General features: G+C 45.5%; 4 protein-coding genes across 5 annotated transcripts; 1 reads left to right on the forward strand and 3 right to left on the reverse strand.

The window, feature by feature from the left end:
- The first annotated feature begins 307 nt into the window (after positions 1–307).
- Positions 308–9,856, forward strand: LOC108032206 (glycine N-methyltransferase). The gene is made up of 4 exons (XM_017106066.3): positions 308–568; positions 8,707–8,834; positions 8,894–9,150; positions 9,508–9,856. The coding sequence occupies exons 1-4, from the start codon at positions 354–356 to the stop codon at positions 9,775–9,777; spliced, it is 870 nt and encodes a 289-aa protein (XP_016961555.1). The 5' UTR covers positions 308–353; the 3' UTR covers positions 9,778–9,856.
- Positions 9,773–10,067, reverse strand: LOC108032207 (uncharacterized). Its single transcript, XM_017106067.3, has one exon. The coding sequence runs from the start codon at positions 10,028–10,030 to the stop codon at positions 9,884–9,886; it is 147 nt and encodes a 48-aa protein (XP_016961556.1). The 5' UTR covers positions 10,031–10,067; the 3' UTR covers positions 9,773–9,883.
- Positions 10,068–10,495: 428 nt separating this feature from the next.
- LOC108032085 (nuclear pore complex protein Nup88) lies at positions 10,496–12,788 on the reverse strand. Its single transcript, XM_017105909.3, has one exon. It carries the CDS (start codon positions 12,718–12,720, stop codon positions 10,606–10,608), a length of 2,115 nt encoding a protein of 704 aa, XP_016961398.1. The 5' UTR covers positions 12,721–12,788; the 3' UTR covers positions 10,496–10,605.
- Positions 12,789–13,077: 289 nt separating this feature from the next.
- LOC108031167 (probable cytochrome P450 313a4) lies at positions 13,078–15,954 on the reverse strand. Of its 2 annotated transcripts, XM_017104387.3 has the most exons (7): positions 15,738–15,954; positions 15,482–15,679; positions 15,245–15,430; positions 14,202–14,274; positions 14,034–14,160; positions 13,390–13,975; positions 13,078–13,330 (listed from the first exon to the last, which is right to left on the reverse strand). In XM_017104387.3, exons 1-7 carry the CDS (start codon positions 15,889–15,891, stop codon positions 13,170–13,172), a joined length of 1,485 nt encoding a protein of 494 aa, XP_016959876.1. In that variant the 5' UTR covers positions 15,892–15,954; the 3' UTR covers positions 13,078–13,169. The 2 variants fall into 2 exon arrangements, with proteins under 2 accessions (XP_016959876.1, XP_043947021.1); XM_044091086.2 differs by lacking the exons at positions 15,482–15,679; positions 15,738–15,954 and having other exon boundaries at positions 14,034–14,140; positions 15,245–15,393.
- Positions 15,955–15,984: the final 30 nt, after the last annotated feature.

Consider the following 15,984-nt stretch of genomic DNA (forward strand, 5'->3'; position numbering starts at 1 on the left):
ACTGACATGCTTACAAATCTGCTCGTCATTCTGTTTTGACCACGGGATGCGATCGCTGACTCCTAATCACAACCGGAGGGTCAGGGTCAGGGGCAAGACACAAAAGCGAAAGCCCGCCAGCGAGAACACGTTTCGCCGGGAACAGATGTTGTAGCTCGCATCGTCATCCCGCCCATGGGTCACACGTCAAGTGGGCGGGACTGATAAGATTACGGGCTGCTATGTGGCCCACGACGGCACTTTAGGGAGCGCCAGCTGTTGGCTTCTGAATCCCCGGCGAGTTAACGTGGAACGCGGTTGGGGGACAGCAAATTATTAAGCTGCGATCCGCCGACCAGAGCTGATTACCAGAGATGACCACCTCCGCCGACAGTGTGTTCGTTGCCCGATCCGACGGCATCTCCGCCGAAGGAGTCCGGGACCAGTACGCCGATGGCAAGGCCGCCAAGGTGTGGGAGATCTTCATCGGGGACAAGAACTCGCGCACGGACAACTACAAGAACTTCCTGATCGACATGCTGCGCAACAAGGGGTGCAAGCGTGTCCTGGACGTGGCCTGTGGCACGGGGTGAGTCATTGATACACAGTATATAATAAGTAAATTATATATTTAATGGGGGTTAGCTGGCGGGCAGGTCCCACGCAGTAGTCACTAATTGTTATATAATACAGATCGGCTGGCGGCAGGTCCCACGCAGCAGTCACTAATATCAGTCCCAATTCTTATGGGACGGGTGTTGGATCCAGGGGGGATCACGCGTACTTGGTGTTGGTGATTCTTGAGGAGCCGGCTGGCTACTCCTATCCACTGAAGATTAGGAAGTTTACGTTGGAAGGGTGACTGCCCTTCTTTACCTGCTGGCCTAGAGACTCAGTCAGTATATTTTAATTAAAGATTTAACGGCTAAGTGCCGGAGTTTCATTAATAGGAGCTGGTGCTCTTTATTTATTGAATATCCTATATGAACTGAACTTAAGAATTAACAAAGGCTCATGCATGACCGGATGCCCGTGGCAGACCGCTGACCATGCACATTTTGCAGAAGTCATACGTTCGCTGTCAGCCAATGGGACAAAGCCACGGCCCATATGTTGGCACAATATGTTGGCTCAGCACTTGGGCTCATTAGGGTGGACCTCAAATTGAGGCGAACCATACACGAGTGGTATAAGAAGTGTAATAATAATATAATAATAGTGATTAATATTAATAAAGGGAATATGAATTGGCCTGCTCAGCCCAAGTTGGGAGTTGGTTGTTAACTACTCCCCCCTTTAAATTAGACGCCGTCCTCGGTGACAGCCAATTCGTCGATGGACTTTCGTAATCGGGATGCCTCTCGTTTGCGCCTGCAGTGATGTTGGAGCAGGACCAGGCCGCATAATGTAAAGCTGACGGCAACTCCCGCGGCGAACCACATCTTAGGTGCACCTCCCGCCGACACGTCATCTCTGAGTTCCTGCATCAGACGCAGGTTGTGCTCGTTCATCCGTTGCAGTAATGGCAAACTCAATATGTGATCATGTCCCGTTATGTTGATTAATGGGGAGGCCGCGATCCCTGGGCTCTTTTTCACAGAGAAGCCGAGGTTCAAAAACACGGAGTCATTAACCACCGCCTTCCTTTCGAAAGTAATAAGGTGGGTCCCTATTATGGTTGTTGGGGGACCGTCATCGATGGTGATCCTCGTGAGTTTTTCATTGACGATCATTATTCCGTCGTCCACGATTGTAAGTGGTTCCAGATTACTGGGCCGCGTCCGGCATGTAGCCGCCCCGCCTGCATGTAATTGCCTGGCGCAGGTGTCGTGCGGCGCCTTTTTACAAAATGTGGCCAAGTTGGTGGAGGCGCAGTCGGAAACTGCTAGGACTTCGTCGTCGCATTCCGCCACGCTGTTATCTTCTATTTGTAGAATAGTATGGTAGTGCGCGACCGGGAAGAGCAGGACTTTTTTACAAATACGCTTAACTTTAGGATACTGAACTAAGACATGGATAAAGACATTAGATTGAAAAATTTTAATCTTAGATACAGCCATAAGACTGACTATGGGGACCTCTGTGAGCTGTTCGTCAAAGATAGATTTAAGGTCATTGTGATTAAATATAACCGGATTTATAATGTTGTTCTTGGCAAGTGTGATTGTGAGCATGCAATTTTGTAATTCTGAAATGAGGATTCTATTCCTGGCTAGAAGTGTTTCGAAAAGGTGGCCGGAGTCAACTAACCCGTCCCTTTTTTCCTTGAGGATTTTATTTACTGTATCTGTAAGTTGGTTAATGTGTTTCTGTGTTTCTGTATTGATTACAACCTGCCTATTGTTTGCTTCGATCAGCGCTGCTTCGTTAGTCTTAATTCTATAGAGGTCCTCCGCGTCGGGCGTGCCTGCCACGACCTTAAGTGCAGTGCCCAGGAAATCTAGGCTCCTGGCCATTCTATGGTGCACGGTTAATTCATCCAGAATGTTCTGGGCATGATCGACGTCCACTTCCAATAACTTCCTCATATGCGACTGTGGGAACAGCTCCAGCATTCTGACCGTAGAGTCAATTATGCTGGAGAACTCAGACAAATTTGTCGAGTGCCTAACTAGGCCATATTGTTCCCACACCAGGCCATTCCCGTCCAGTACCGGAATATACTTCGCGTGAGAGAAGTCGGTAATTCTCGCATTCGCTATGGACAGCAGTAAGACGAGTATAACGGCAAGCCTGTGGAGATGGTAGTAATGTTGAGTTCTGAATAACATAAGGGCGAGTATGGATGGCGGAGATGTTTATTTTATATTGTCCTTATGGACCACCCTCCCTTTAATGAGAACAGACGTTTTTAGGTCTGCTTCTATGCGCTCTTCCGAGTAGAGCGGCGTCAGCTTATTTCCGAGTCTTTTATTATTGCGCACGAGGACCTTTTCCCCAACTTCAAAGACTCTGTTTTGTCTTGAAGTGTTAATTCTATCGAGGTTGGTTTGTTGCGCCTTGTCGATCTTGGCTCTAATAGCCGAATTAGCCTCGTCGCTGCTGGCATGGATAACTTCTGCTGGCCTACAATCCGTGACTGAGTGCAACGATCTATTATATTCTACTGTAGCCCGCAAAATTAATTCCACAGTGTCGTCAATTTTTTTATCGATTTTGAGGCACCTGGCTATTTCTGCCAAGGTACTGTGGAATCTTTCCACTTGGCCATTGGAGCTACTGTGAAGCGGTGGCGCATTAATGACATCGATGCTGTATTGATTTTTCAGCAAAGACGTAATCGTTTCAGAATTGAAGGAAGCCTCATTGTCACAATAGATGGTTTTAGTTTTGTGGTAGAAATTTACCAATTGGAGTATAGGGGCCCGTACATCAACTATTGCCCTAGAAGATAAGGGCTGTACGATGGCGAACTTAGAGAACTTATCGATGCAAGTTAGGAAGATCTTTTTGTCGGTAGAAAAAATGTCAATATGTAACATCTCCCCTACATATGAAGGAATTGGGGTGCTTCCTAACTCCTGTCGTTTGGGGTGGCGATCGTATTTGGCTTTATTGCAGACCTTGCAATTTGCGACGACTTCGCTGGCCAGCTTTGACATGTTGGGAAAATAGTAGTCGCGAAGAATTTGCTTGGCGTTTTCCTGCGCAGCCCTGTGGGCGCGGTTGTGTTCGGCATTAACAATTTCCAGCTTTTCATTGGTATTTGTAATGTCAGTGACAAAGTTTTTACAATGCCAAAATTTCGTTGCAGGGAACTCCTGCCTCAAGGCATGTTGAACACAAGCTAGTGTCGGAAAGTCGCAGTGGATCGCGTTTACGACGTTGGCGTTGATAATTTCTTTAACAGATTGGACAAGTAGGTTTTTGTTATTAAAGTAAATGACGTGGCGAGTTCTATTGCCAAAAACAATGAAGTCTCGCCGAAGTGGTTGGTTTGCCTCTTCCAAAATAATTTGGTTTCTGAAGCAGTTTAGGGGTTTATCCGTAGTCTCGATGGTGTATGAGAGCGAAAGCTCGCTATGCACCGTGGCAGCGTCGGACTGAGGCTCAGCCTCTAGGTTGTTCAAGTGTTGCCGAGACAGCGCATCGGCTACAAGGTTTTGCTTCCCTGGCGTGTAAAACACCTTCCCGTTGTTTTCGTCTATAAAGGCCTTCCATCGCTTGATTTTAGCGTTGGTGTTTCTGTCAGATACCGCGTAAGTCAGCGGCTGGTGGTCTGTGAAGATCCTAACCTCCTGAGTGCCGTAAAGGTAGTTCTGTAGTTTGCCTATGGCCCAAACTATCGCTAACAATTCTCTTTCGTTGGTAGCGTAATTTAGCTCGCAATCCTTAAGCGTGCGCGATATCATTGTAATGGGCCTCTTGTTCTGGGACAATACCGCGCCTATTCCACTGGCTGAAGCGTCGGTGGTTAGGTCGAATGGTAATTTAAAGTCGGGGTACGTTAGAATGACATCTTCTGATGCCAGGATATTGCGCAGGTGGTCAAACGCATTGCGCTGGGCTTCATCAAACGTAATAGGAACTTTTTTCGACATGTTTTTACTGACTGCTCCGTTTTGCCCTTTGAGAATATGAGTAAGGGGCCTGGCAATGGAGGCAAAATTTTTGACAAAGCTTCTGTAATAACTCGCCAGGCCGAGGAAGGACCTGAGGCTAAAGAGGGTTTTAGGTTCTGGGAATTCTTGTATTGCCCTGACTTTTTCGGGATCTGTTTTTGTTCCCCCTCTAGTAACTATGAAGCCTAAAAATTCTACGCTTTCTTTAAAGAATTTAGTCTTTTCTCGAGCCACCTTCATGTTGGCGTCGAGCAGTCGCTTAAGCACTATATCGATGTGCTTAACATGTTCGGTTTCGTTTTCGGAAAAAACAATAACGTCATCGACGTACACGTAACATATCTTGCCTATTTCTTCCCGCAGTACATCATCGATGGCTCTTTGGAATATGCTACCTGCGTTTTTTAATCCGAAAGGTAGTCGACAAAATTCGTATTTTCCTCCGTTAACTGAGAACGAGGTTTTTTCCCGGTCTTTCTCGGCCAAGTATATCTGATGATACCCTGACTTCAAGTCTAGGGTAGTAAAGTATTTGGCTTTCCCTAAATTCGCTAGAATCATGGGAATGCTTGGCATAGGGTAGCGATCGGCAATTGTTTGCTCGTTTAGTTTCCTAAAGTCGATTACCAAACGTTTCTTCCTGATGCCATTCTCGTCGGTCCCTTTTTTGTCAACTACCCAAGTAGGGCTGTTGTACGGGGATCTGGAAGGCCTGATTATGCCATTGCTCAGCAGTTCCTTGATTTCGCTGTTTACAAAGTCTGCTGCCCCCATGGGGTAGGGGTATAACCTGGAGTAGACGGGTTCGTCACTCTTAGTTCGGATAGTGGCGATGACCGAGGTGTTGAATGTTAGGGCCTCGTTAGAGGTCGAAAACACCTTTATTCTTTTCAGAATAACTTTTTTGAACTCGGCTTTCGCCGAATTTGGTACCACGATGTCGTCGATTTTTGTAAAATTCACGTTATCGCAGTCAAAGAATTTTAGTTTTTCCGTGGAGTTTGCGAATTTTATTACGCCATTGCCTAAGTCCAATGCGACCCCTGCTCGCGTTAGCGAGTCAAAGCCAATTATGGCATCGAACGTGCTTAGCGTATTTAACAAAAAAAATGGGGCGTTTAGCCCAAAAATGCGCATCATGCATTTTTGCTTGACGCTACTGGAGCCGTGAATAGAGCTCACAGTAAAGGGGTTCTCGACCGGCATTACGTTTTTTAGCTCCTTTACGGGCTTAACGTAATTTTTTGCCGCCCCCGTGTCGATAAGTATTTTTAATGTTCTATCAGCCAACTGTCGTTCGATGAACGGCAGTCGGGAGCGCTCCCTAAAAAATGTAGCAGGTCCTTAAGTTCGTCGGAGTCATTACCTTCTTCAATGCTGGCGACTTCCGCTTCAGCTGCGGCGGCGTAATCTGCCTCCTCCTGCTCATGGGACTGGGTTATGTTATTGACGCGCTGGCGTCTTTGCCCCGAATAACGCTGAGATGAATTCTGTCTTTTGTGATTGTTATTATTCTGAGGCTTTCCCCAATTAGTCTCCTGCCTAAACTTTGATGTGGAAGGGTCGACCTCCATAGGCTGTACTTTGTTATGGTCTGTAACTTCGGGGTCCCCGCGCTTCTGCCAGGGGCTGTCCTCCTGGGGCTTGCTTTGGCTTTGCTTCGGAACGAAGTGTGGATTTTTATCCTCTCCTTTCCATTGCTTTCCCTGAAATTTATTGTTACGCCTGTTTCCATCGTGGACAAGGGACTTGTCTTCTATTGCTTTTGCGTAGGAAGCCGCGAATGCACTTCTTTCAATGCTATTTTCGGCCTCCCGCGCTAGCGCAAGCGCAGACGGAAGGTCTTTTGGCTGTGCTGGCAGCACCAGTGCTCTAAGGGGTCTTTTCAGTCCAGCAATAAATGCGTGTAAGGCGTCGCCCCTAACTTCTTTATTCAGGATGGTTGCCGTGTCTGCAGTGTGCGACATAACTATTTTGTTCGTGACGAGCGTGAGTTTCCTCTCGACCTCGTCATAATATGCCATGAGATCGGCATCGCGCTGTTGAACCATCTCTAGATTTTGACGCAGTACGCGTAGGGACGTTTTGTCCGCGTATGTGCAATCCAGCCTAGCCAGAATTGCATCGAAATTTAGCACTGTATTATGGGACGTGAGGAGCGATCGCGCATTACCACAAATTTTGTTTTTGATAATAACCACTGCTTCATAGTGGGCCTCGCTGCCTTTGTATCTCTTGAATACCTCATACGCATCTGATGCGGCCTGCCTCCACGACACGTATTCATCGTGGCTGCCACTAAAGGTTGGGAGCGATTTTACAATATCTAATTTGACATCGCACTTTATGGCGGGGTCCGGTGTTACCCTTTCATAAACTTCTACTTGGGGTGCCTGCACAGTTAACGAGCTGACCTGATTTCTAACTGATTCAATTTCTGCCCGCCAGCGCTGCTCCTGTGCGGTTAGCGCGGCGTTGACAGCATTTGTAATGAGGGCCTGTATCATTTCTGGGTTCATTTCTGAGTCTGGTTGTGTCGTTGTGGGGCAAAATCCGATTTCTTCACTGTCGTCGCTCTCTACTTCTTGTTTAACTTCCCTATATTCCCAACTCATCGGCCGCAAATGGGGCTGAGTGAGTTAATCGGCAGTAATAAAGGCGACGATGGACAATTATTTAGGGGAGTAACTGCGCGGTGGGTGAAGCACAACGAATTTGAAGAGAAACTATAATAAAAAACCCGCTGAATTTATATATCTCAAGAAAAATTCCGGTTGGAAAATGGCTGGGTCGAAACAACAGGCCTAGTAATCACACAGGTACACTGGACACAAAATTTCTGTTTTTTTTTTTTAAAATAAACGCATGCAAATCGAGTATAATCATCGAATAATCAAGGGAATAGGGGAGGGGAAAATTTTCCACGCGTAATAACCACTTAAAATTGCAAACAAATATATATTTCATATAACTGCTTTGTGTATTTTTAAATTTAAATTTTTAAATTTAAATTGCTAGCTCTGGCACAAGTTTGTAAGTAAATATGGAGAATTTGTGTAGGCACTTATCTGTCACAATATTTCGTATTGACCTGGGTGACCTATCTTCGTCGCACAGTCACTTACATTTTGTTTTCCTCAGGGTGAGATTCGAAGAGTAGTTGGGCGCCAATTATATATTTAATGGGGGTTAGCTGGCGGGCAGGTCCCACGCAGTAGTCACTAATTGTTATATAATACAGATCGGCTGGCGGCAGGTCCCACGCAGCAGTCACTAATATCAGTCCCAATTCTTATGGGACGGGTGTTGGATCCAGGGGGGATCACGCGTACTTGGTGTTGGTGATTCTTGAGGAGCCGGCTGGCTACTCCTATCCACTGAAGATTAGGAAGTTTACGTTGGAAGGGTGACTGCCCTTCTTTACCTGCTGGCCTAGAGACTCAGTCAGTATATTTTAATTAAAGATTTAACGGCTAAGTGCCGGAGTTTCATTAATAGGAGCTGGTGCTCTTTATTTATTGAATATCCTATATGAACTGAACTTAAGAATTAACAAAGGCTCATGCATGACCGGATGCCCGTGGCAGACCGCTGACCATGCACATTTTGCAGAAGTCATACGTTCGCTGTCAGCCAATGGGACAAAGCCACGGCCCATATGTTGGCACAATATGTTGGCTCAGCACTTGGGCTCATTAGGGTGGACCTCAAATTGAGGCGAACCATACACGAGTGGTATAAGAAGTGTAATAATAATATAATAATAGTGATTAATATTAATAAAGGGAATATGAATTGGCCTGCTCAGCCCAAGTTGGGAGTTGGTTGTTAACTAGTACATGAACCCATTTGTAATTTCTGAGGGAAAAAAAAGATTAGTCATTTAGATTTCGTCAATTTTTTTTTAGAATTTTTATTAATATTGAAGTAGATTAATTGTATTTGGAATTATACTTTAATCGGATTACAATAGTAGATAATCTTTTCTTCCCAGAAATTATCTATTAAGTTTCTAAGGAACTAATGAAGCTGAAGCTAACAATAGTATGTCTACAGAACTTTCTTCTACCTTTTCTAGATTATTTATTAATCAGATTTGAGTACTTTTTTCAAGTTTTTCTTATTTTTATTTATTTGTGCCTAAATTTAAAAATATATTTTGCAGTGTCGACTCCCTGATGCTTGTGGAAGAGGGTTTCGAGGTGGTGTCCGTGGATGCCTCTGATAAGATGTTGAAGTATGCCCTCAAGGAGCGCTGGGCCCGACGCAAGGAACCCGCCTTTGACAACTGGGGTGAGTTTAATAATACCGAATATCCTTTTTTATCCTAATCATCTAATAATCCCTCTCAGTTATTGAGGAGGCCAACTGGTTGACCCTGTACGACGACATCCAGGAACACATTCAGGATGGTTTCGATGCTGTGATCTGCCTGGGAAACTCCTTTGCCCACTTGATGGACGGTTTCGGCGATCAGCGGGAGCACAAGCAGGCCATTGGCAATTTCGAAAAGTGCCTGAAACCAGGAGGCGTTCTGCTCATCGACCACCGCAACTACGACAACATCCTGGAAACGGGATCCACGCCTGCCAAGAGTATTTACTACAATGTAAGTGTCTCACTATCCTAGCTGTTACACTCCCTCCCATGACCCATATTTAGGATTAGGAAATTAAAAATTCAGAACATAATCTGAACAATCTTATCAACTCACATTAAGTTTAATGTGTCGGATGAGTTGTAGGATTTTGCCACATCATCCGTCAATTAAAAACTATTTAAAAACACATTCCATTCAAAACAGCCAGAAGTTGTCTCATCATCCCGGTGATAAGAACGGATGATCTTGTTTGTGAACCCAGATCAGATGTATCGCCCACTCGAAAACATCATCATCACCATTCGCCTTATCGGTTACACAGCTATCGATTCAATTAACCCAGTGATGACTTGCGACTAATTGCAGACGAGTCACACGGCGGACATCAAGACGTCCGTGCTCTTCTACTGCGGCAAGCCAGCCCTGGTGTCCATGGACTACCTGATCGCTGGCAACAAGCTGACCAGCGAGTTCCGCCTGTCCTACTACCCCCATGAGCTGAAGCGCTTCCGGGAGATCCTCGGCGAGATCTTCTCGCAGAAGGCCAAGCACCAACTGTATGGTGACTTCAAGGAAATGAGCCAGGTGAAGAATCCCGCCTTCTACATCCACCTGATCGAGAAGCCGCAGGTTTAGGTTTAAGCCATTAGTTTGTATTCACATAAAGCCACAAGACACATCCATATAAATATAAAGTTCCTTTCGAATCACGCAATCCCGAGTCTTTTTCTGATGTTTCCTGCTAAGCCAGTATGCAGAATCGACCGACGATGGATCCGAAGCACAGGGTCACCATGGCGGCCTCGATCACGAACGGGAACTTGGCCTTCACGTAGTTGAACATCCCGGTGTAGATGCTGGAGAGGGCGGCCAGTAGGATCAACGTCATCTCTCGTCCGCCAGACTTTGTTTCAGACTGCCAGTGAAACGCAAAAACAGTCGAGACCCTAAATTCTTGGGGTAAATGTCATTAGCCTTGCAAATGCCTTTCGATTGCGTTTTCAAGTGGTTCCGATTCGAAGAGAGGGAGAATGAGTAAACGATCGAAGTGCGAATTTATAAAACCAAATACAGTAGAAACTATTTTAGAAAGCGCTGACATTAAGCACAACATTTAAAAAATATATTAATTTGAGATTACATCTATTATAATGAATCCAGTCATCGATAGAATGAAGAGGACATTTGTTAATATTTTGTAATTTGTTAACTATTTCAATTTAAACTGATATCAATTCAGAGAATGCGTTTACTGTATAAACTTGTATTTCGACGGACTCTGCCTGGAGGACTGTCTGGCAGACATCTCTGACGTATGCATACTAACATGCCATCGAAAACAAAGACGGCCAAATATAAGACTTAATCGACATGTTTATTATTATTACATTTTAGTTCTACGCAACGGCTTTACTATCAACTAAAACGTGGCGAAATCATAACAGTGTGCTTTCCAATTCGCGTTTATACACCAACGATTTTGTTTATGCGCTTGACGTCGGTGATCTGGCGATCGATCTCCCCGGTTAGTTGGGTCAGTATCTCTGTGATGGTGCGATGCTGCTTCTCCGGCAACTCGTAAGCATTCTTCTTGAGATCCTCCTGGCTCTTGGCAATGTGGTAGCGCTGCTTGTTCAGCGTCTTCTTGGCGTCCTCCAGTCCCGCGGCCATGCTCTGGGTGACCTTGTTAAGGCGACCTACCTCCTGGGAAAACTCCCGCTCGGCCACCACGCTATTCGGTAGTGAGGCATTGGCCTTCTGCATCAGAGCATTGCACTTGCGCACGAGGAGCTCCTGATTATAGCTGATCTCCTCGAACCGCTCGGCCAGCTTGTGGGCCCGCTCGCTGATCAATTCGCGCTCCTGCTCCAGATCCTGGATCTCCTGCTTCTGTTGTTCTTTCTTTAAGTTGATCTGGTTAATGTGGCGGGCAAAGGCGGCGCGCACTAGGTCATGCCGCTTAAGGTACTGTTCGCGGAGCACCTCGATGGCCTGGTTCAGCAGTTCGTAGCTCTCCTGGGCAGATGGCGAAGACAGTTTATCCGCCAGGATGGGCTGGTTTACACTGCGCTGCAGCAGCGATTTTATGGTGTCGACAAAAGATGGCCCAGTCTCCTGCTGGGACACATCCGCTCCGGTCTGTTTTTTCTCATTGGGTGTCACCAGAAGCTGAGCATCGATTACCAGCTTCAGGCTGACGACCTGACCGCTGCCCAGTAGAAGAACCACTCCAGCGGGAATTTGCAGAAGGGCTAATCCAAAGACTGCATTCACGGCATCACTGGAGTCGAATTTAGTGCATAGAATGTACTCTGCCCGCGAACAGGCCGCCAGCTCAAGCCTGTCATCTTCGGACTCGCTGTCCAGGTAGCGCTGCAGCTCTGAGATAAAGTTCACAGTAACCGCATGGAGGCCCGCATTGTGATAGGCAAAGTAACGCAGCTCGTTGATCAGGTCACGCTTTAAGTAAACAGGGCAATTGTAGGATTCTCCCCCTGCTGCAGCTCCAGATGCAGTCAGTCCCAACTCCAGTTCCACAGTTTCTAGAACATGGATAACGTATTCTGCCGGTTCGATGAGCACAAAGTCGTCCACCTCGTTGAACGAATGCTCGGAGGACTCCGCCTCCATGAGGAGGGCATGATGCAGCTTTCCATTGGACTCGGCTATAACAAGAGTTGGCGGCAGTGAGGGGATAATCATGACCGCACACGACTCCAAGCCATAGTTGTCTCGTGCCTGGGGAGTTATGGTGATGGGGCCCTGGAGACGCGTCTTATCCGAGTCCAGGCCAGTCATCAAAATGTATATATTACCGTTCTCGCGCAGCACCACTACGGGCCACTCGATCCTCTCCTGCTTGGGCAGTGATTTGGCTGCCATCAGGGTTTTGTTGCTCTTATCCAGAGTGGTTTCGTTTTCCCCACCAGTTCCTGGCTCTGTGTCACGAGATTTTCCAGCGGGAGCGATGTCAAAATCCACGGCCACCTCGCCGAAGTCGCAGAGCGAGCTGTTGGTCCCGCTTCTAAGGATGGAGGGACCCACCTGCCACACGTGGCGCAGCTTGGAGTGATTGTACACCCGGATGGTGTTGTTGTTCAGCAGCACTAGAAGCGTGGAGTCCGAAACAGAGTGCGGATGCCAGCGCACTTGGCGCACCTCCAGGTGGGGATTGTTGAGGAACAGCTGCGTGTCCAAGCTGTAGGTGCGGCAGGTGACCCGGGCCTTGCCGTCCTTGTAGTATCCATCGGTTCCCCAGCGCCGGGGCAGCTCCATGACGGTCACACCTCGTGGCCCACTGAGAGCCACCAGCGAGCCCTCGTTGGAAGCCAGTACGCGGTCCACCTCGAGGCTTACCATGCTCGAGGGGATCAGAGTCTGGAACTGGACATTCACCTCGGCTGCCAGTGAGGAGCGCCAGTTGCGCACCAGCAGGCAGCTCTCCTTGGAGTCCCAGGCGAACAGCAGGTCGTCCTTGCAGTCCAGTAGGTTCTGTGTCCTCTGCACCACGGGCAAGCCGTCGCGAATCTTCGCGAACAACTCGGTTTTGTTTAATTCCAAAACATCGGTGAGCGGCATGCCGGCTTTTTGTTTATTTATTTATGCTTTTATTCGTGTGCCCGCCTTTTTGCGACAATGTGATAATGTGATAGTATTTTTTTTAAATCCCTCTTAGTACTTTTCTAGTATTTTTTAAATGAAATACCGTTTTTACAAGTTGAAATCGGCATTCAAAATGTTACAAAATGGGCAAGAATTTAAGATAGGGCTAGAAAGTAATCATAGGTAAAGTTTTCTTTTAGGAATTAAGCAACCTTTTTTAAATAATTGGTAACGACCTTTTAATAGAATAAAACCATCTGCTCCGGCGCTTTAACAACAACCCATTTAAGAAAAGATACAAGCACTACGGAACATAAAAAAGGAGTTTCAATCTTCACCTAAAAGCTAGTGCACTCTAGGAGTGTATTTATTTAACAATTTTTATCATACTAATTTCTTTTAAACCCCCTTAGTTCTATAAGTATTCAATTTCGCCTTTGGAGCTCCAACAGTGGCACAGTTTTCAGCTTCATAGTTATATCTTCAACAAAATAAAGATCTTGAAACGGAAAACTCGTTGAAAATCTATAGTTCCTTAATAACTTGGCTAGGGTAAATTTAGCCGATATCAAGGCATATCTCCAACCTGCAATATTTAAATGTTTTTAATAAAAATCTAAATAAATAGTTATTAACATAAGTTACCTATGCAATTTCTGATTCCCTTGGTGAAGGGTATGTAGGCGTAAGGGTGTATGTCCCGGATATTGTGGGGTAGGAAATGATCTGGATTGAAGGTTTCCGCATCTGGGCCCCAAATCTTTTTGCTTCTGTGCATGTGGAAGATGTCGATAGCGATCTGAATCCCCTGAGGAACCACTATTCCGTTGGACAGCTGCAGGTCCTGCGAGGTTTGTCGGGATACAACGGGAACCGGGGGTATGACTCTCATGGATTCGTTGAGAACCAGGTCCAGATACACCATCTCCTGAGTGTCGGCATAGGACACGTCGAAGTCTCCGGTGTTGGGGAACATGGATTTTATCTCCTCAAAGGCCGTCTCCTGATATTCCGGGAACATGGCAAGCAACATCAGGGTGTAGTAGACGGCATTAGCGGTCGTCTCAAAAGCGCCAAAAACAATTATATTCGACTCGTCCTCAACATTCTTCAGGGTAAAGACTCCACGCCCCAGCAAATCTATGGCGAGATTGAGAAATATATTCTTGTCCTTGGATTGGATGGCAGGTATTGTGCTGCTTTCGTCATCGCCCAACTTTTTTTCAATGATCTGGAAGGGTTTAGTGATTAACTATTTGTTAATGGAGGGAATACAATTTCGTAGTCACCTTCCTGATGAACTGGCGAATTTCCGTCTTAGCCTGGTAGTAGTGGGACTCTATTCCCGCCAGCTGGCGGATGAATCGACTGTTGAGCCACGGCGAAAAGCACATATCTGTCATGATTTCCAGAATACTATTAATGGATAGAATGTCCGAGTCCAGGTCAGCACTCACCATTGGTATCTGTCCAGCAAGGAGTTACTCCTGAAGTTCTCATCGTCCTTCACATCGCTGCCCATTGTAGTTTCTAGCAAGAAATGGACTTCAGTCAGAAATAACACATCAACACATCAAGAAGACTTTTCCGATACTACACTAGTCGGCATAAGTATTTTAAAAAAAAGTTAAATAAACTCATAATTTGAACATACTTCTTGTAAATTTGTCCATCAATGGAAAGGTTATTTAAGTGCCGTTTGAATGACACACTACATTTCTTAACCCATTGAGTACATATTGAAAATCTCGAAATTGTGCCTTAATCTACCTTTTGAATTTATTTCCTTGTCTTAAATACTTAAATTTTTTGATGCAAAAAGTTTCTTCAAACAAAAATAATAGTAACTGCAAGAAGGATTTTATCAAGAACCATGTTCCTTATATTTTTTTTTATTTTTTTAAGGTGACAATGTCGAATAAAAATTTGTATGAAAAATATAAATTTATGTCTAAAATTAAATTTCTAAACATTTTCAAAAAATCATAAAGTAAATTAAACAAAATGATTGAAGCTTAAAGAAACTTTTTGCATAAAAAATGTAGGATTTCAAGACGAGGAAAAAAGTTTAAAAAGAATTTCAAATACGAATATATTTAACTCTGTTTCGTTAAATTACTTACATATGCCGATCAGTGTATATGTGTCGTTTATAACAGATTGCCTTACAAATAAGGCGCGTATTTTTATTATTTACGTACGAGATGAATGATAATTCTATGCATTCAGTTACCTTCCTATCTTGGGTATAAATAATAAAACTCTCTGTTAATTCACAAATTTTGATAATTGTGTAACCGAAAGTCACTTTTTCAGCTATGCTTGAGTTTTATTAAGTGAAATTATTCAATATCATTAGAGCGGAAATACTGATGATTACGATAAAACAGTGGAATTCACTTTCACTAATTCTGGCTGACAAAAATTAACAATTTTCTGAATTTAACTTGCGAAAAATAGCGTTCCCCATTTAACCGAATAAACGGGTTTCCATACTCACGGGTTGCTATGCCCAGGGTGAACCTCTGCAGCAATGGAATGAGATCCTTCTCTCCATCGTCCTCCAATGGCTTGAGCTGATCCAGAAGGATTGCCGTCTCCCGGTTGAAAGTGGGCAGGAAGCTGAGCAGAACCTTGTGGCCAAAGGCGGGATTCAGCAGCCTTCGATGCACGCTCCACCGGGGATCTACACAAGTCCACACTTAAGTAACTCCCATAACCAATTCCAATCACACACCCTTCATGCTGAACAGTCCAACGCCCGCGCCATCGTCCACCGCCTTGTAAATGATACCCTTGTTGACGCAGTGCGGCGATGTGAAGATGTCCTGCACCACCTGGGGGTCACTCACAATCATGAAGGGAATGGGTCCCAGCCACGAAAATATTGTCGGGCCGTGCTTGTCCAGAAAGCAGCCGAACGCGTTAAGTATATCTGCGCACGGACACCAAAATTAGTATTCCGATCTGGAGAATAATCCAAATGCATCCACCTTCCCTGCGCATCAGCCAGTGCGCCATGCCCAGTATAGGATATCCAAGTGGGCCCGGGATCTGGAGAGTCAGCAGATAGAATCTGCGCCGACTCCACAGAAAGTAGAACCACAGCAGGAACAGCAATCCACTCCATAGAGTCCAGGTCAGCATGGTTATTCCTTGACTGGCGAGTTGTAATCCGTTCCCTGACAATTTTCGACCGATCGGTTTGAAGTGCGCCAACAGTTTGATTAGCCAATTTTC

Source organism: Drosophila biarmipes, chromosome 3R (genome assembly GCF_025231255.1).
Source record: "Drosophila biarmipes strain raj3 chromosome 3R, RU_DBia_V1.1, whole genome shotgun sequence".
Taxonomy (NCBI): Eukaryota; Metazoa; Arthropoda; class Insecta; order Diptera; family Drosophilidae; genus Drosophila; species Drosophila biarmipes.

Coding starts and splice junctions, on each gene's coding strand:
- LOC108032085 (XM_017105909.3), bottom strand. CDS start 12,720: ATGCCGCTCACCGATGTTTTGGAATTAAACAAAACCGAGTTGTTCGCG.
- LOC108031167 (XM_017104387.3), bottom strand. CDS start 15,891: ATGCTGACCTGGACTCTATGGAGTGGATTGCTGTTCCTGCTGTGGTTC. Junction 14,275..15,244: donor CACCCTGGGCATAGCAACCC/GTGAGTATGGAA, acceptor ATTTCTTGCTAG/AAACTACAATGGGCAGCGAT. Junction 13,976..14,033: donor TTCGCCAGTTCATCAGGAAG/GTGACTACGAAA, acceptor AAACCCTTCCAG/ATCATTGAAAAAAAGTTGGG.
- LOC108032206 (XM_017106066.3), top strand. CDS start 354: ATGACCACCTCCGCCGACAGTGTGTTCGTTGCCCGATCCGACGGCATC. Junction 569..8,706: donor GACGTGGCCTGTGGCACGGG/GTGAGTCATTGA, acceptor TATATTTTGCAG/TGTCGACTCCCTGATGCTTG. Junction 9,151..9,507: donor CCAAGAGTATTTACTACAAT/GTAAGTGTCTCA, acceptor GACTAATTGCAG/ACGAGTCACACGGCGGACAT.
- LOC108032207 (XM_017106067.3), bottom strand. CDS start 10,030: ATGACGTTGATCCTACTGGCCGCCCTCTCCAGCATCTACACCGGGATG.